General features: G+C 45.8%; 1 protein-coding gene across 1 annotated transcript; it reads left to right on the forward strand.

The window, feature by feature from the left end:
• The first annotated feature begins 8,923 nt into the window (after positions 1 to 8,923).
• Positions 8,924 to 20,140, forward strand: LOC120895675 (acyl-CoA Delta(11) desaturase). Its single transcript, XM_040299219.1, has 5 exons — positions 8,924 to 9,029; positions 14,685 to 14,881; positions 14,962 to 15,121; positions 18,326 to 18,848; positions 18,949 to 20,140. The coding sequence occupies exons 2-5, from the start codon at positions 14,723 to 14,725 to the stop codon at positions 19,334 to 19,336; spliced, it is 1,230 nt and encodes a 409-aa protein (XP_040155153.1). The 5' UTR covers positions 8,924 to 9,029; positions 14,685 to 14,722; the 3' UTR covers positions 19,337 to 20,140.
• Positions 20,141 to 20,146: the final 6 nt, after the last annotated feature.

Below are 20,146 nucleotides of genomic sequence, written 5' to 3' on the forward strand. Positions count from 1 at the left end.
TTATCTGTATTCCTACCGATTCACAGATGACCACCCTAAAACTACCGATTTTTCATTTCTCCTACCGAAAATCACAGATATTTGATTTTGTACAAAAAAATGTACATCTTAGTCCTTCTTTGGCTTAGAATTCCAATTTTCAGATCGACACTTCAGAAAAATCTTCATTTGTATAACCGCTGAACCAAATCTAATCCATATCCTAGATAAAGGATGCATTTTCTCGTGAGATGGAACTTTCATTTTACCGTCCAACATAGACATACAGCGACAACGTCGCGCGCGACAAAAAGTAGCTCAATTTTGCAAACAGAGCTACTTGTCGCGCGCGACAATTTTGCTTCATCCGAAATAATCGAATTATCTAGTTTTTTTACAAGCCAAGTTTTTTAATGCCAAACACAAAAAATTAGATTTGAACACATTTTAACCTATTTTTGTGTGTTTTCAAATATAAAACAAGTTGGTTGACTGAGTCAAATGAGCTACTTTGATCTACACAGAGTAAATTTAGAGCTATTTTTCATCGCGCTCGACGTTGTCGCTGTATGTCTAACTGAACGGTTATGCATTAGCATTCCCCCCCCCACCCCCTGGAGTTTCGAGTTTTAACCTACCGAAAACTACAGATAAAATGTTGGTGCTCCTACCGAAATCCGCCAAGATAATCTGGCCACACTGTTCACAACAGAATCGGCTTGCGTGCCTACTGTCAAACAGTACTGACGCAACCTTTCGTTCTGTTGAAAGACTGCACACTCCGGTGAAAAAGCTGTACCATATAGTGGCAATGAAATATTTCACATGAAAAGCGGTTGAGGTGTTTTTGAATTCAAATGGTCGTTGAAGTCTCCTCCAATATTGTTAATTCTCTACCAGGTTGGCTGGTTGTTGAGCTTGTGGAGGCTTTGAACATGTTTGTTTTATTCGTCTCTATTTTCTCTACAACAGGAAAATAAACTTATCATCATTGTTTCGTGACATTTGAACTATTGGAATATAATCAGGTTGTAGCGCTAGAAAGTATAATTATGAATCACGTTTTCGAACTTCCTCTAGGCAGGCATCAGAGATGATAAAACAATTATAATCTGATTGTTATGATACGTCAACATTACTCAACACGTAAGAAGTAAAAATAGAAGTCAATAAAGTTTAAATTCTAACGGGTAGTTGCACCATTCATAAGCTAATAAACTGATATTTTCATACATCTGTCATACTAAGGTCGAACTAAACACAAAATAGGAAGTAATATGATTCCTAAGTTTTTTTTTTATAAAACAAGGAAAATAAAAAGAAAAGGAATACATTTAGTATGGCAATAAATGACGTAATTGATAAAAAAATTATACGAAGAATTTTAAATACTTCGACAAAAAAGATACGAATAACGAAAACCAATTGACAGTTGGCTAAGAGGTAATTTTCACTTAAGCGAATATTATATGTACTTCTTCTTTTTCTTCTTCTTCTTCTTCTTATTCTGTTAGTTCTTCTACAACAACCGTTATCGGTCATGGCCAGCCTGTACTACTAGTGGGGCTAGACTTTCAGTGACGTATCAGTCACTCATAGCAGGATAGTCAGTGCTACGTATAGGCGCACAGTTCCTTCGGGGCTTGAACCCATGACGGGTATGTTGTTAACTCGTGATAGTTGACGACGTATGTACTTCTAACAGTTCTTATAACTCCGTTCGTTCTTTAACCGTAGTCCAAACATCCCATAATATGGTTTCAGTTCGTAAACAGAGTAGCAATCGTACAAAATAGATACATTAAATCACATAATCGATTGAGCTAACCGATAGAGTAAACACCGACGAAGTGCAAATACCAAAGATGAATAATCCTATTCGAGATACAAGGTAGCAAATACGCATGTATGATTATAATGAAAACTGTTTTTGTATTAGAGCGAATGTTTAAGTAAATTAAAAGGGATTCAATTGTATCAATTGTATCAATTGATAGGCTATGTATGCGATTTCCAGTTGAGCTGGAAGCCTATTCCTGTTTGTTTCAGCTCATTTTCAGAGATGAAAAATAAAAGAAACAGAGTTTCAAATTGACGATCAAAACAACATTTTATTCAATACTCGATCCACACACAAAGGGTTGAAAGATCAATCAGTAAAAGTGCTGACATAATCTTATTTTCATGTTTGACTTATTCTAAGGTAAAGTGCCATACACTCTACGCGTGCTGAAATTTCCGTCGTAATATCGATGTTTATATTCTTCAAGACTCACCAAGCCAAGGCAGGTGGATGTAACGACCATCGGTAGAGCGACAGACCAACAAAAAGAGACATTTGTGTAATCATTCATCTGGTGGCATGTGATTCTTAACTAAACATTTATGTGTGTGTTTTTTTTTGGTAGCAATTGTTTTTTTTACAACCCCCATCTACATCCATCATTGCGTACTTCAGAACATTCAGCTAATGAGCGTGAAGTTGGACGGTTTTTAACGCCAAATCGTAAGAAAAGCAAGTTTAGAAGTAACAAAAAATAAGTGATAAATGTATGTTCCCTTCTTTTTTTGGCTAAGCAGCTTAGAACGTTGAAAGGCACGTGTGTGTGTTATTATTGTAATAGTAAACCAGTAACGAAAAAAGTTGGTTAACACGTTTTTAAAGAGGGTATTACACATTCATTTGACTGTGACTCACTTTATATGACGCATTATATTACAAAAAAAAAGATTATTCAATTTATGTAGATTAACTAAGTTTTTTCCATTGTAGAATAATTTTATATTTCTTTTTAGGAATATTACCGCTCAAAGAGAAACTATAATGCATAGTCTGCCAGAAACAAAGTACACAAAAGGACCGCTGCAAAATGTGCGATTTCGCACCACATAAACTTAAACTGGTTCTCGTTGTTCTCAGCACAACAATTTGCTGCAGGGTTTCGTCCACTCATCCCCGTGCAATTAAACCGTCCCAAATAATCTCGGCCAATTTGCTGCACTGCACAACTTCAATTTGTCTACTAACTGCCTCTATCGGAAGTCCCGTGATCGGGCATGGTGTGGTGGAGGATGTTTTTTTCTGCTTCCACAGAGCTATAATACCAATCTTGCCCCCCCCCCCCATCCCTCTCAAATGCAGATCCACACACCACTATTGTAGCGTGATGAGAGAGAGAGAGACAGCGTGTGCGTGGGGGCGTCTTACCAGCGTGTGACAATCTAACACAGCAAACGCTGAGGTCGCCTTGAATCGTGTGTGACGAACATTGAATTTAGTCGATAGCGCAAGTTGGGAGCACGAAAAAAAAATACAAGTAAAACCCTCCCAACGTTCTCAGCGTCGTTCTTCCAGCGCTGGTCGATTAGGTGTAAATAACTCTCCATGTCCAACCGGCACCGAGCAACTAGCCTTCACTTACATTTGCTCGCAATGACGCGTACAGCGCACATGCATCAGAAGAGCCACGGGTAAACAACGCCATCGGGTCGGCGACAAAAACTCTCTAGCTACCGCCAAATCTTAGTAGCCATGTTGAGAGGATCGCATTGAAAATGGTTAATAACTAGAGTAGGCTTAGAGCGGTCAACGGGTGCGATCGTATCGGGTTGGCTCGGTCCCGTGGGAAGGCACCAGCTGTCACCAGAAGCATCAGCACGTATGCGTCTAGAATTTCCAATTAGTCACACCGCGCGATGCCACCACCGTCATAAGTTTAGTACTTTTCCCCTGCTTCGTTGATAGTAGCGCCGGTGTTGTGAGTGAAAAGTACAACCCACAAGCGCATCAGTCATTAGACGGTGCAGAAAAAAAAGCACAAGAAAGGGGGTAAAAAAAAACTCCAGAAGTCACGTCAAATGGTTCGTGCGTGTGTGCAAATGGCAATTAGGGAAGAGTGGGCTCTCGGGCCCAAAGAAGGACCCACCGGCCCGACGTCAACAAGGGCGCACACAAACACAGCACACAGCTGACGTCAAGCAAACTTTTACCACCACGTCCGCCCGGTTGGCGTGTGGTGGCGTGTGGTGGCCACGGAGGGCAACGGTGCAGGTGCAGCACGGCTTTTGCCTATTGGACCGGATTGATCAATGGTTAAACCTTTTTCTTGCCCATCTCTTGAACCCTTATTGCCGCGCGCATAAAGTTTGTTTGGTTGCCTCGAAACCGGAACGGGAGAAGGCGGACAATGTGTGCAAACAGTGTATGGTGGGCCATCTCTCGCAATTGCATTTCCCTTTTTTTCCTCCCGCCTCTTTGTTGTCATTGTTTTCATACTAGCGTAGGGCCACAATCAGCACACCCTGCACAGCCGCCCTGATGATCGCCCTCGCCACGCGGTGCAGGTGTGAAATTTTGCACCGCGACCAATGCGCGATGAAAGTTGATGCTAGTAACGATTTGTTGAATAATGCCGAAGGTTAGTAATCTTTGGATAGTAAATGTTTAATATATATAGTGACTGATTCTAGTGACTGAGTAGTATGGATGTGACGGTCAATGTTTGTAACAAGTCGCTCTTCCCAGAATGGTTGTGTCATTGAAATAAGCGAAGAAGAAAAAATGAAGATCTGCACACATCATGTTACTCGATTAATATACGATCGAGATATATCTAGTTTCTCAACTGACTGATTTATGTAGGGAAATACCGTGTAGGGGAAGGTAGGTAAAGACGGACACGTTAAGGGAAATGGTAAAAATCTAGGGATATATAAGTGCAACGATCTTGAAAATGTGCATATATTATCTTACACTCATGTTTTATCAGAAAATGTGTTGAAACTTTTAAGTTTCCATCGATTTTTGCGTATTTTTCGTGAATGAAAAACATGGTTTTTTTCGTGCGGTTTTGAAATGTTTGGGTAAGACGGACACCTGATATTTGAAAGATGGACACCATGAAGGGTAAGATGGACACCTGTAGAAAACGTTGGAAAGTGAAGAGTTTTACAGTATTTAAACAAATTCTATCGCTTTCCACGTCCTGGTACGTTTATAAACCAATTTTTGGCCTATTGCAACGACGATTCATTCAGCTGTGGTTTTAGGAATTGTAAGCACTGCTTCTAATATATCGTAGAATGCAGCTTCTGAAGTATTATTGAAATATCGCGCACTTACAGCTGACGTTGCTCCAGCTTACAGAACAACAGTCTAGAACTGCCTTTAAGGAAATTACTCCGCGAAAAGACCACGACCCCAGTAATTTTTGAGGGACTTGTTAATAGTTTAATCCATTTTCCACCATGTCAAAATTCAACATTTGATGTTTGTAATCCCATAGAATTTCTCATCTATTCCTGAAAAATGTCGTATCAATGCATCATCTTTTTATTGTTTAAAGTTGTCCAAGTCGTGACAAGATATTGGATTTCGTGAAGCGCCTCATCAGCGTCGAGCGTGTAATAGCATAACGAATGGCTACTATTTTGACCGGTGTTTCATTTCTCGATTATTTAAATACTTTCTCTAGTTACTGAATGATTTATAGCACCGGAATAGCCTTATTTAAGGTATTTGAAGAAATATATTCATCGCCAATTGATATAAGAAGTAAAAAAATCAATAAATTTGGTGTCCATCTTTCCCTACAACAAGGTGTCCGTCTTTCCCGCTTTGGTGTCAGAATGTTTAAACCACCAGAAAACAATATTTTTTATTGCTTTTATCCTCGTTCTTTCGCCAGTTTTTTCATTAATGATCACGACAACCCATTCATGAAATAAAACTTCCGGAAATATAAACAATACAAGTTGTAGAGCTTAAGATCCGTAGTAGTCAAATAAGATCCACAAGGATGCTCATGATTGAAATTTTATTTTGTTCGCTGATTTAACCAATTTTGCATATATATTGCCAAAAATGTTCTCAAATGTGTTGTTCAACTTTAAGTTAGGATGCTGCATTGTTGATTTTTTCGAAAATTACCATTTTGATGCATTTATGAGAAGTGTCCATCTTACCCGCAGTGTCCGTCTTTACCTACCTTCCCCTATCAGATGTTTTCTGGTAGAGTGCGATCACTATGATCACTCGTTTGTTAGAGAAATAGGAATAAAACAAGTGTTTGTAGTGCTTGAATAATCATGAATTTTAGCAACTTTCCAATCGAAATACAGCTGACATTCAGGCGAAACTCAATAATTCCATTTCGATTGTTTTCTTGAGTAATATAAAATGTGTGTTGGGCAAAGTGCTCTTATGCTGTCGGATTAGACGCTTTAATGGAGCAATTTTAATATTTCTATTTGTTAAACATATTTGCAGGTAAGTTTTGTCCAAAGAAATTTGAACAGCAAATAAATGAACCAAACGAATATTATGTCATGAAACTGCATTATAATATTAAAATACTGTATATAACTGTAATATAACAATAGAGAGGAAGGTAAAATGCGTTATAATAGAACCAGCCTTATCATTTATGTTAAGGCATGGGACAACCTTATTAAAAAAAATCGACACCAACATCTTTAGTCTTATTTCAATCAAAATTACTCATCCAAGATATAATACAATGCCTAATCTTCGAGTAAAAAACAATGCAATACAACCGTAAATGCTCTTGCTGTGCATTAAATTTCATCATATGGAGCAAGGCCTTTCGTTAGTCTTGCGAATGACGCAGACAACAACTGTCCAATTCAGTAATCACCTTAAATGATCACGAAAATCGCAAGCGAAAGTGAAGTAGATTTAGTTGATTTTAAACGAAGAAATATTACATTAAATTATAAATAGTTGATTAAATGTGCTTTGTTAAAAAACCAACCCTGTTTTAAGCAACTTATGATGTAAAGTCTCATTTTACATCAATTTATGAACTCTTTTTACAGCAAATTATGATTTACAAGTCCTTTTAAGCAACTTATGATGTAGCCTAAAGTAAAGTCATGATATATCATGGTATGATAGCGAGTTATGTTTCCTGGTGGGCCATGGCTGCCATATGTGATAGCTAGGGATTACTGATTTTAAATATAAATTTCTTCTAAAAGATAAACCGTTCTATGATGAAGTTTTGTAACAATATGCAAAAAATGCGAAATGACTTTATTATTAAATTATTCAATAATCCAAGAATATCCATAGATAGCCGAAAATCAAAAATCTTAATCAAAAATCAACAATTCCTTTGATGAATGTAACCAGATTTATTCTAGTTTTAGTTGGAATTTCAATTTTTTTAAATCAAATAGATATCAAATAAATATAAAAATATCCACTATATTTTGACCTACGTTGTATACATGATCGGTATTTTCATGTCATTAATGAAACATCTAGTTGAAATCCTATCCATACTGTAGTATTTATGTAGTATTCACTTTTTCCCACAAAATAAACTTAAATAACGCTTACCTGGCTATATGATTATTATTATTATTTTTATTACATTTATTCCGAAAGTTATCCAGTTGGCGTAAGCTTACATAACATACTTATTTCTAAAATTAATGCTACAAAACAATGGTAATAAAAACTTAAATACAAAAACGCATCAATATACATCACAAGTTTAACCGTCAAAATAACAAAATAAATAAATAACATAAACTGTGGATGCGTTTTACTAAATTTAAGTTTGTTTAAATTTAAGTTCAAGTCCACATTGTTTCCTAGCGAGTTATAAACACTTATCATATTTAATATGGGTTCGTTCGATCCTAAGTTAGTCGATCTGAATTCTATGTTGAATAGTGTCCTGGATCTTAACATCCTACTAAGGGCTTGAAAGTTCAATTTACCAATAATTGACGGGGCGTCTAAACATCCACTAATAAGTTTGTGTATAAATAAGCACTGTGGTATTAGTCATACAAAATGTAAACCAGAAGTACCCCGGGGAAACATAAACAAAAATGGTCTAGTACTTAAAGTGTTAAGCAACTTACGATTCCTAAAGTACGGGGTAGCATATGTATTTGATAAGGGTAAATCACAATTAGTTAAAAGCCTTCTAAAAATTGTATGCAAAAGACAGTTTACATAAGAGCCGATGCGCAAAAGCGACAAGAAGGATGTGATTACTTTTCTTTTAGCATGACAAAAACTAATCTTAAACCTGTAATTATATTTTTTTTACAACTACAACAGCCCCCATCTTGCGGTACGGATGAATCATTCCACACAAGTTGGTAACACCAAAAAGACAATAGACAAATTGTGCGCTGGTATTGGATGCCCAAAATCCGAACAAACAAATCCGGTTGCGTTGTCTACGGTAAAGGCCGAACTTCCCCGACTCCCTCCTTCCGGGAGCTCGGGTATGAGCGTAGGGCAACATCACCGCGGTCACCCTGGAGGACCTTCCCAGCGCGATCTTGTTCGATCGATGCGAATCGATACGGAGAAGCAGCAGTAGCAGCAGCGTAAAGGTTCTACGTGCCGGCCGTCCGCATCTCTTCGCCGTCCTGATCAGGTGTGACCCGCAGGGAATAGGGGAGTGGGGGGATGTAGTTGGGGGTTTGGGAAGGCAATATCATATGCTGCAGCCGAAAAATGTGTGTGCGTGTGTTGTCAATGCTCCCCGCGCAATGATGATGATGATGGGATGCGTTAGGGAGGGATCGTTAGCACGCGGTTTCTGTCCGGCCGCACGGACAACTGCAAAAGGTAGCTGATTGAAGGAAGAGCGAACGAGCGCGAACCTACTTGGACTGCAGCACAACGAGAGAACGAGTGAGTGAGAGAGAGAGAACGAGAGAGTGAGAGTGTGTCCGAGCCGAAAGCGCATGTACAGCGCGCATGAAGAACGTTTGCGCTCTGTACACGCTGGTACGCTTAGCACCGGGGGGGATGGGAGGGCACGGGAGAGGGAAAATCGGCCCACGAAGCAAGGGGCAGGAAGCAAGGGCCTGGCGCGCGGTCGGAGAACTGCAGGCGACGCGCAGGTTAAAGGGAAAAGTTTTATAAAAGACCGTCGCGGCCACCGTGCGTCGTTTACTGCGCTGACTGAACGCAGACCGAGCGGTTCGTAGCGCACCGGAAACAGCATTTCGAGCATTTTTCGACACCCAGCAGCAGCAGCAGCAGCAGCGCTAAGCAGGTAATATACCAACGTCCCCATACCGTAGTGATTGTTGTGTCCCAAGTGCCAAGTGTTGTTTTGCCGACGTCCTTCGATCCCTGGGCAGGTCCTAGTGTGTTCCCCTCCTAGGCTCCTAGGCTCCTAGTGAACGGTGTTGATACCAAACGCCAGTGAGTGTGTGGAGTGTGTTCGTAAGGGATGCGTTTTTGTGACCCTTTGCCGGTACAAAGGTCCTCCAGTTGGGGCACAGTGTAGCTATCTAATCCCTGGTGTGTTAAGCTTGTGCCACAAATAGCTTTGCTTTGGTGGAAATTTAGGTGAGTTTTGCTTGAACGACACCGTGCGCCAAAGCGTGTAAGTATTGCTGAGACAACCGGCCCAAAACTTGCCAGCCTTCCTCATCCTCGGCCAACTATACCGATAAGATGGTTACAATTAATTTTAAACCCACCGCAAACCCGCGTCGCCTGTGTTTGGGCAGCATTTTTACCTAACCGAGCACGTTTTAGGTCTCCGCGCTCGGTAGGCGCTTCTGCAGTTGCTTTGTCGTTTGGTCAGCAATTTTTGCAGCACACCTTTTGTTTTTAGTTCACCTGCTGTGTGTATTTGTGTGTATGTGTCCCTAGCGTGTGTGTGTGTTTGAATTTGTTTTTATATTTTTATATCGTTTTTCCTGTGTTATTTTCTCGTGCCCGGTTTAGGGCATATGGTTCATTGCGCACAACACCAGGGCGCGCACAGTGTGTGTAGATTGCGTTCGATTACAGCGAGTGAGCTGCCGAGTGCTCAGTACTGTGGCTATTTGGCCAAATTGGAAAGCAGAATTCTAACCTTGGCTGAATGTCACTACTCTAAGCCTGACAAGCATATTCTGATGCATTACTTCATCATTTGCCCCAACTTTGGCGATCGTCACAACGGCGCAAACGTACTAGAGGTGCCCTTTGACTTCCAGCCAGCCAGGTTGTAGTCGGTCACTACTCACACACACGCACCTGGCCAATGGTCTGCCAACTGCTTGACCGGACAGGCACGTTCCTTACCGTCGATCACGTTCACGGCCCGCTGGGACATGTGTTGCGAATGTCACGGTTTTTGGAGCACAGCCACAGTTTTGTTTTGCCATTTTTTTTTGTTTCGGCTGTTTTGCAATGGAAACGGATTGACACTGGCTGGGTGGTTGTTTGCGAGCGCTTTCGGTAATAAATGTGTGTGACTTAAAGTCGGAAAATGATCATCCTATTAGCTAATGTGCAGCTTGCAGAAATCGATGCAGGTTGGCATCAAGTGAGGATTGCGTTCAATTGAGCGAAGAAAATCATGATCTACTGCAGTGATCTGCAGTGATCTAGTGATCTCACCTCCCCACAGACAGGGTCAACCTGTTCATCTGCCACGGTCGAAGGTCATGCGGGAGGCGGAGTGCAAATCCTTTCATGGTAAGGCTAGTGCAGAAGTCACAGGATGCCGCGGCATGGCATATAAAACCTGTTCTAGCAGAGCCGGGTCGGGTGTGTCCTCGGGCCAGGCAAAACCTGCTGCTGCTGTTGCTCGTTCGCATTATCCCTGGAAGCTGGTGGTCGATTTTCCTAACCATGGCCCTGTGCAGTACCAGAGGGCATCACCGGCTCGCAAAGGGGATGTTCCACTGGGTGGGTCAACCTGTTACTGTGTCAAGGGAAAACGGCGTCTTCGGTGTGTCGTCGGGGTCACACACAGGACTAGGTGGTATGACCTTTGTCGGTAATTGGATCTTCAGCATCTCTTTGCTTCTCTTCTTGAATCTACACTTTCGAGCTCCATGTACGCATGACAGTGGTGGGCTTTATTTAACATTGCAAGATGGATGTGTCTTCCTTCCAGCCTTTCTTTCGAACGGATTCCCTCAAAACAGACGTTAAATCACAACAAGCGGTAGCCTTGTGTTAAGAAAAACTGTTCGCCTTCCAACCGAACCTTGACCGGAAGGTGTGTGTGTGTGTGTGTGTGTGTGTGTGTGTGTGTGTGTGTGTGTTTATGTGCCACCATTTTTCTCGTTAGCAGGGAAATAAATCTTTAACCTTGCGTGGATGGCAAACGTCACTTTTGGAGGGGCCCCCATTTGAAGTGAAGACAGTACCCGTCCACTGTGCCAAATGAGATTGTGTTTGAAGCGAGCAAGCAAGCAAGTCAACAAAAACAAACCAACCCCAGCACTTAACCACTTTTTATTGCGCTACTAGTTATGATATTCCAAAACGAGGATGTGACGACAGCAGGGGGGATATTGCGTGTGGGTCAAAGAGTAACCCAAATTACTCACCAAATCCATGAGCTACGCGTGCGCCCTCCATCACAACACCTCCACGCGTCAATCGAACCAACCAGGGCCGAAATAATGGTTTTTGCATTGCAGATTGCAGCCAAATCGGTTGCAAAGCGAAAATTAAGCAACCCATTAGAACACAATCACTCAACGCCCAAACCCCAGACACCCCGGCCTTGACGGGTTGTCCCATTGTGCGACACTTTTGCGGGCCAGTCCACAGCTCTTTCTAATTAGCCGCACGTAGCCGTCGTTGACCCCTGCGCAGCGACACCCTTCGCTGCCGCAAAAGCTCGCTTTCGGAGAAAAGCTTGTACGCTTGGTGCATGCGTATACGCGAGCTATTTCGGTACCGTTGCGTTTTCCTGCCAGCAAACGGGAGAAGCGCATGGAGCGGAGGGACCAGATAGAGGGGCGGAAAGTCGGGCCGTCCTCTCTGTGACAACTTTTCGGGGTGCTTTCCAAAATAAAACCTAATCTTTGCCCTCTGCAGCTGTTGCACGCCGTGTCGGTAGTCACGTACCTAGCTGCGGACGATCCACATACCAGTTCAGTCTGGATACGGGTGGTACGCTTGCTTCCTTCGATGTCTTGCGTCCGATCCACCACCACCACCACCATTGTCCAGTGTCCCAAGACGGCTCTGTGCCGTTGTAAATCGCCTTGTAGCCCCGATGGTGACCGTACCTGTCTCCAGTGTAGTGTGTAGAACTTTTGGGGTAGTTATTGTGTGTGTGCGTGTCTGTTTGTCTGCTTTTGGTGGTGGTGCTGCAGTGGTACGCCCTCTACCGGTAGAGGACAAACGAGTCAAATTCTCCAAACAGGCCGGCACCTGTTTTGTGGTACGGGTGGTTTTCCGGAATTCCGGAAAACTTCCGAACATCCGAAGCCTGCCCCTGGAGGCACGCTGGAACGGAAATGAGTGAAATTCCGCACGCCACGCCAAAGGTATGTGTGCCCGCACGGGGTGGGGTGAAAGTGAACCGCCCGTATTACAACATACGCAACACGGATCGACGAGCTAATCTCGCGAGTGCGCGAATGTTTGCTCCACTTTTATGCTCACGTGGCTCCCTTTTTGTGACTGCAGGTTCTATTTCGCGCAAGGCTGTGTGCAGGAGTGTGCAGATAAAAACTAGTAACTACGCTCGACATTCACAAACACACACACGCACGCACGGAGGCAGAAATAGTAGCATTACACTTCTAATTGAAATCACCATAGCCAACGCAATCAGCTTAGTCGGTGAGCCGGCCGTACGAAGACGCACACGCTCGCCGGGGAGTGATGGTCAAGATCAAGTGTGCAACCGGTGGCAATGACTGGCGACCCAAGACGAATGTCGGCAAGGTAGTAATACTGTGTGTGTGGAGTTTTTTTGCTTCTCCCAGCTGGTTGGTTAGTAACGATTTATAATGGGTAATAACTACTCCCCAGCAATGAAGGGAAACCGCGTATTCTCACTTACGTACGCCGCAATATCGCGTTTAGTGTGCAAGTTGAGCAAGTAGTTCGGGTGGTTTAGGCTATATTCGATCGCCAGCTTTCAAGACGACCTTCAGCAAGCGGTGATTTACTACCAAAGCAACGCGAAGGTCGGGCAGATCGATAGCGATCATCATTTCGGGGCCATACACCAAACCTCCCAAAACACACACACCCAGAGGAAGTGTCATCATCGTAAAGCAAATCTGCTTCGAGCAGGTGCACTAATAAACGTAAAAGTTCAATTGCATCCGACACCCGCATCAGTGCGGCCCCGGCCTGGGTTATGATCCCACAGTCACACGCGACCCTATTTCGCCACCGGAGCCCATTTCGCTGACGATCACGGCGACGCAAACACTACATACAATTGCAATGTTGGGTGAGGAAACTTAACAGTGTAGATCATATAAAAAAAGACACGCGCCCCACATTGCAAAGGAGCTTGGTAAGGTCTTGCTGTGGGTACGCACCGGGGGTTCGTCGTCTGTATGTTGAAGTTTTTTGTTTCGTTTCGCTAACACGCGCGTTAGGCACAGCCTTGCTTGGGTTTACTTCGACGCATCTGGTTACAGTGGCGATCTAGAACTAGTGCAATCGAATTCCATTGTCAAATGGTCATTGTATGATCGTTTATTATGATGTTACTATACAAACCAATAGTGTACTAGTGTTGGAATACGATTTTATCAAGCATTTGTTCACACTCTCACAAGTGAAAAGTTATCAGCACTATTTCACAACATTACCACAGTCGTTCCTCGTGGCCCATTTGCTTACATTCAGTACACCATTAGAAATTCCCTTGACGAAACGCCAATTCTCCCGCCTTGGGTCGTAAAATTGTTTTCGTCAATTGTTTCAATTCGATCGTAAAAACCTTCAAATAATTCTCCCATATTCAGCCACACTGAGGCGGACGCGCAACAAAGGGGGGAAGGGATACGAAGAATTTCGCATAACGCGCTCCTAATTATCTCACGCAAGAATACCAATGACGGGCAGGAGACAAAGCGAGATCGGCGCCGGGTAGGTTAGGTGTGGGTTAGAAAATGGAAGTCCCTTTTTTAAAATGGGCCTGCCTAAAACCAAACAAACGCACCGTCACCGTCTGTACCCTTTCACGATCGCGGCAGTACGACGTGGAATATTGAGAACCGATCGTTTCCTCATTCCACGCGGCGTAAAAGAACAGTCGAATGTCACACAAACTCGTCATCGCCCGGGAGAGACCGTGGCGAACCGGGTCTGGCACTGAAAAAGGGACGTGATTATAATGGATAACTTTGGCGTGCCCGACCAGTGCCTAATAAGTGACTCAGTGTTTCGGTGTGATCGGAGCAAAACCAACGCTCGGAGGGACAACAACAAGCGTTGAGTTGCGGTGATCCGCTATTGCCACTAAAGGACCAAAAAATGGGCGAAGAGTGAAGAGACAAACACGAAAACTGCACACGCTATCGCGTGCAGGGCATGCAGTGATCGCGGATTCACTCTCACTTGTGGCAGGCCAGTTTTCACTGATGAATCGGGACGACATCGGGTGGAAGTGTAAAGTGCATCGAACGTCGCCGTAAAAACAGGAACAAGAGCATAACCGGTTCAGAGGTTAACCCCGATGGCTGGCTGAAGAAACTTTCTCCAATATTTTGGCACTGCCCCTATTTGCGATTTTGTCTACATACTTCCCATCGTCTGCCAGGGTGTGTCCGGGTTAGCTCATTCTGGTCTTCGTTTTCGTGATCCATTCCCTTCCGTTGCAGCATCTCCAGGGCATGTTAATTTCTCCTTCGACTGCACCATACCAATTAACCGATGCACTGGATGGATGCAACTCTTTCATAAATGGTTTGATTAACCCCTCTTTTTCCCTCTTTTGCAGGCGCCTGACTTTTGACAACAGCAGGAGCAGCAGCAGCAATGGCACCGAACGTGCTCGGCAACACGATACTGCTGGCGGAGGCCTGCATCGAGCAGGAGGACAACAACAACAACGCATCGATTGGCACGCAACAGTACAAGAGCAAATCCTTCCTGAACGTAGCGCCGAAACCGGCGCCGATTACAGAGGAGCTTAAGGTATGCGGCGGACAGAGCCCGCGGTTTCGTTGCTTACCGTTGCTTGATTCCCCTTTTTTCCTCTTCATTTCCCCCAACAGCCAAAAGATGCCACGCAAGCTGCGATAGCGAGTAGAGAGCGCCGGTATCACCACGTGTACGTGTGGCGTAACATCATTGCGTTCATCTATCTGCATCTGGGCTTTCTGTACGGCAGCTACCTGCTGGTCACGTCGGCGAAATGGAGCACATTTTTCTTTGGTAAGTTTGACAGCAAGGGGATGATCGATCGAATGGTACTAGGGGATGTAGGTGCACAAGAATAGAACCCTAAATGTAGGAAGTAAATATTGTTAATTGTTCTAGCACCTAATATGATCGGCGGGGGTTTATGGTTCTTTGCATAAATGTTGAACGGACATGGTCAAGGGCTTAACCTTGACGGATACTCTTTCAGTGCATGTGCATCTGCTCCATCGGTTCTCATGCACAAATGGGCATTGCACTTCCGCACTGACAAATTGTCCCCTTTTCATACCAAGTGCATTGCCTGATAGCAATAGTTTCGTTGCAGCTTTGCATATAAAAACGGGCCCAAGATTGTCATGCGCCCGCTGGCCGAGATTTATCATCCTCTTTATGGCTGCCTAGGTCGCGTTCCGGTTGATGAGCCGATAATGAGCCGAATCTCGCGTGTACGAATTGAACCGCGGGCCTGTGGCGTGGAATTTACGACCATTTCCTGACGCACGGTCCTCCCGGGTGACCGGCATGCAAAGCATCTCGGCGCATACCTGTGCCGCAGGGATCTCAAAAAAGCATATTCATATCTACATAGAGATTTGTGTGTTGAACCACATTCGGGGCCGATCGGGGAGCGGGGGACCGGAGGCAGATAATGATTTATTCTACCAACGTCATCGTCCCCGCCCGATCGAGGGGAGAACCCCCGAGCACAAGACAATGTCCAGCGACGTGACGGAAATATTCGATCGTGGTGGATCGATGTGTCGTCGATCGCAGCAGTACTGCTCCGCGTCCGAATACGGGTGTTGCCGTTGCTCCCGCTGCCGCGCCCTTGTCTTATCGTGGCGGTGCGATCGGTTGGTTCATTGTTCCTGAGGGTTCACGAAATGCAGCGAAAAACTGGTAGTGGGCAGCCGCCGCACCACCGTGCGCTAATGAAGCTCCGCGCTGATGACGCGCGAAGGGACGTTACATTACGTCCGCCCGGAGACAAACACAGACGCACACACACACACACACAAATGAGCAGAGGCAATCGAATCTTCCCGTGCATAAAAACCGGAAATAAATCGCCGAACGCGGTCCCAGGCAAGGCCAGTTCGAGCATTCCTCGGCACTCGGTCGGTAATGCGGTTGAAGCGCCAGCCTAGGCGAAATGGAAAGAGAAAGTTTTGCAAAAAGGGCATAAAAGGGATCCGATCGCAGGAAGGGTCGCCACACATCCGCGCCACTGGCGCGGTAGGGTCAACCGTCACCGGGGTGGTAAATGACGAATCGATTTTTGCAACCAGCCACACTGCCGGGCCAGTTTGCCAGGTTGGTAGGGAAAGTGCAAACAATCGGGTGTCCGGGTGCGAGTCGAGTGCCCAACACTTGCCACCTGTCAGCGATGGTCATTGTTGCATGCCTATCGAAAGGGTTGTCCAACAAGAAAGCGGGCGGGCATATGCCGGGAGAGATGCAGCCGGGAAAGTTGCACCAAAGCGCAAAAAGGCAACGTCTAATGCGCAATTAATGCTCACCAGAAGCCGGAACGTGCCATCGCGTGGCGGGACGTGGTTGGGAAAGTTTTGTGCTCAAAAAAGATTAATTACACAAATCGAGATCGATAAGAGCGACACAGCGATGCCGTGATGATGATAGAGTGCAACGTTATCCAACGTCCGCTGGCATCCGGCTGTAACACAGTGGATCGGTATCAGTGGCTGTGTTACCGTGCATCGACAATCGATAGCGTCTTGCTAACGCCCTATCAATGCTGTCTTGCGTAAGCGATCGACGATCGGTAGACAGTTCGTCACGGCCGGACCTGATGAATGGCAGCGGTTTTGGCACACGGTATTATTTTGCGAACCGTTTGCGCTCCCCGTTCTAGATCCAGCGGTCAGGATTAGGGATTGTGGATGCATAACACGCAACAACCCCTCGCCGCCGCGTCCACCCTATTGTTCGTTACGTGGTCCACCCGAAAGTCCAGTTTCGTTGGTTAGTGGCGGGAACACAGGAGAACGCTAATGCTAATGACGCTCGGGAGGGTTCGGGATGGGTTACAGAATGGCCGGCGAGCGGACGTCGAAATGGGTTGCCGTCGCTGTTGCCATGTGCGCTATGACGCACACGACATTTGGCGGGAGTTCGTTCGCCTCGTCTGCTGGTGGGCAAATGGCTCGCCGCCGAAATTCGGGTCGCGAGAGACCAGGGCCATTAGCAAAACTTAGCGACTGTCGCCCGGTACTGGATTGGGTCGACCATTTGCGGGGCCGATTTAATGGGCAAAGGTCGGCTGCGGGGTGGCCCACGTCACGGGTGCGCGTGACTCACTGCGCATCGACAGTGAGTCGTCCACGCCAATGCCAATGGCAGTCAATGTCATGGGGAATCGTTCGCAAAATTGGACACACGCATACACGTGAGGGCAGTGGCAGTGGTTTTTATCGCCAGCTTAATACGATAAATGGGCAAAATTTCAAACGCCGCTTAGCTGCACGGAGAAGATCACTTACATCGCGGGCACATAATCACAAGGCAATAATAATAATAATAAAAAATGCACACGAACCACACAATACAATTATTGACGCAGAAGAAATGAGCTTGCTGAAGACACCCTTCGCGCATCATTAGCGGGACGGCAGAGGGTTCATTGATTGTTTTTTTGTGTGTGCTTTCGTTATTATTCCCATTGCGATGTGTGCGTGGTTTTTTATGCTGCGTTCCCCTATTAATATGATCGTGATTAATAGGTACGCCTGGCACCTTCACTTCCTGCGCCGTCACGTAAAAAAAGCGTAAGAGTGGCGTTTGATCTAGTCAGTGTGTTGCAAAATAGCCGGCTGGGCTGGGAGAACGACATAACCATTGCAAAACCAATCTGTCCAATCATGCTCGCAAACACGCGATACGACTGACCGACTCACTTAGATTGGGCCGATCATCGTCGATAATGCGCTATCGATCTTCCGCGCTGTGCGCAAGTCAGCGGCAGCACTTTTTGGCACATTACACACCACAACACAGGGAGGGAGTGGGAATTTAGGGGTCAGGAAGTAAAAACTGCTACCCCGTTCGAAGGGCATCACAAAAGTGTTTGTGCGTTGCGCGTTTCGCAGTTACCGATCATTGCTCACCGGTATTAATTATTATTTGTTTCTTCTTTCTCTCTTTCTCTCTCTCTCTCTCTCTCTCTTTCTCTCTCTCTCTGCTCTTCGTCCTGGACAGCACTCGCGCTGGGCTCGTGCGGTGCGCTCGGCATCACGGCCGGCGCCCACCGGCTCTGGTCGCACCGGGCGTACAAGGCGAAATGGCCGCTCCGCCTGTTCCTGATGCTAGCGCAGACGCTAGCGTTCCAGAACAGCGTGTACGAGTGGGTGCGGGACCATCGCGTCCACCACAAGTTCACCGATACCGATGCGGACCCGCACAATGCGACCCGCGGCTTCTTCTTCTCGCACATCGGCTGGCTGATGGTGAAGAAGCATCCGGACGTGAAGGCGCGCGGCCGGGCCGTCGACATGAGCGACCTCGAGCAGGACGGGATCGTGATGTTCCAGAAGCGCTACTACGCCCTGCTGATGCCGCTGTTCTGCTTCGTCCTGCCGACCTTCCTTGCCTACTACTATCTGGACGAGACGTTCTCGAACGCCTGGTACGTGGTGGCCATCTTCCGGTACGTCCTGTCGCTGAACGCAACCTGGCTGGTGAACAGTGCGGCCCACATCTGGGGCACGAAGCCGTACGATCGGTAAGCATGCGAGGCGCAAATGTGCTTTGTTTTTGTTTTTGTATTACATTGGACAGTTTTGACTAACGTTCCACCTTTTCCGAAATTCTCCGTTTTGCAGCAACATCTCGCCGACCAACAACACGTTCGTGGCGATCGCGGCGTACGGCGAGGGCTGGCACAACTATCACCACGTGTTCCCGTGGGACTACAAAACGTCCGAGCTGGGCACGTACAGCACGAACTTTACGACGGCGGCGATCGACTTTTTCGCCCGCATCGGCTGGGCGTACGATCTGAAGTCCGTGTCGGACGAGCTGATACGCAAGCGCGTGCTGCGCACCGGCGACGGTACGCACCAGTACAACGAGCAGGAGCTGCAGGCGCGCATGGTCGACTACGTCAACCAGCTCGATCACGAGTCGGAGCAGGCGGTGTGGGGCTGGGACGATAAGGACATGAACGAGCAGGACCGCCAGGATGCCACCGTCAGAAATAAGGCCGATTAGTGCAAGCAATGGAGGGAGAGGGAGAAGGGGAGGGGAGGGAGGAGGGGAGGGAATTGGGGATTAGGAGATAGAAGCTAGAGAGAAGCACATTATTGCACAACTTTAGGGCGAGATGGAGGGCGGCGCACACACACACACACACACTAAGGACATACGCTCGATGAGTGTTGGGCGTGTGCGTTTGTATAGCACGGGAGAACCACAGGGACACAAAGCACACCACAGGGAGATGGTGTTACGTTACGTTTAACTATTTTTTTGTTTTAACGCTTTCTATCCTATATCTCTCTCTCCTTCTCTCTGTCTTGAGCACACACACACACATACATTCCCTTTCTTTCGTAATTGCTTGAGCGATAAAAAAACACATGGATCGATCTTGCATTTACAACAGTGCACTTGCCACGGGCAAGTGTGAATGCTTTCGAGCTTGGTTTTTGTTTTGTGAAAAGGGGCTGTGGGAGGCTGTGGAAGATTTTTGCGGCAGGCCTAAACCTTTCCTAAAGGCGCCCTTTCTCTCCCCCGCCCTGAATCAGTAAGAAACGGCTTTTGCGATTTGCACCAATGCGCGACATTTGCGACAAGCGGAAGCGAAAGTGAACAGTGGGAAGAACTTAAACGAACAACCAATGACATGACGCCAGAATCGGGTGGGCCAACGCGACGAAGAGAACGCACAGGGCACAGAGGGGCACAGATCGCAACCGGGCAGAACGGGAGTGTTCGCGTTTATTTATTTGTCTATCGCTATCTTAGTAATTAGCTTAAGCTTGAGTTTAAATAAAACAAAAAAGACCACAGAAACAGAAC

Source organism: Anopheles arabiensis, chromosome 2 (assembly GCF_016920715.1).
Source record: "Anopheles arabiensis isolate DONGOLA chromosome 2, AaraD3, whole genome shotgun sequence".
Classification (NCBI taxonomy): Eukaryota; Metazoa; Arthropoda; class Insecta; order Diptera; family Culicidae; genus Anopheles; species Anopheles arabiensis.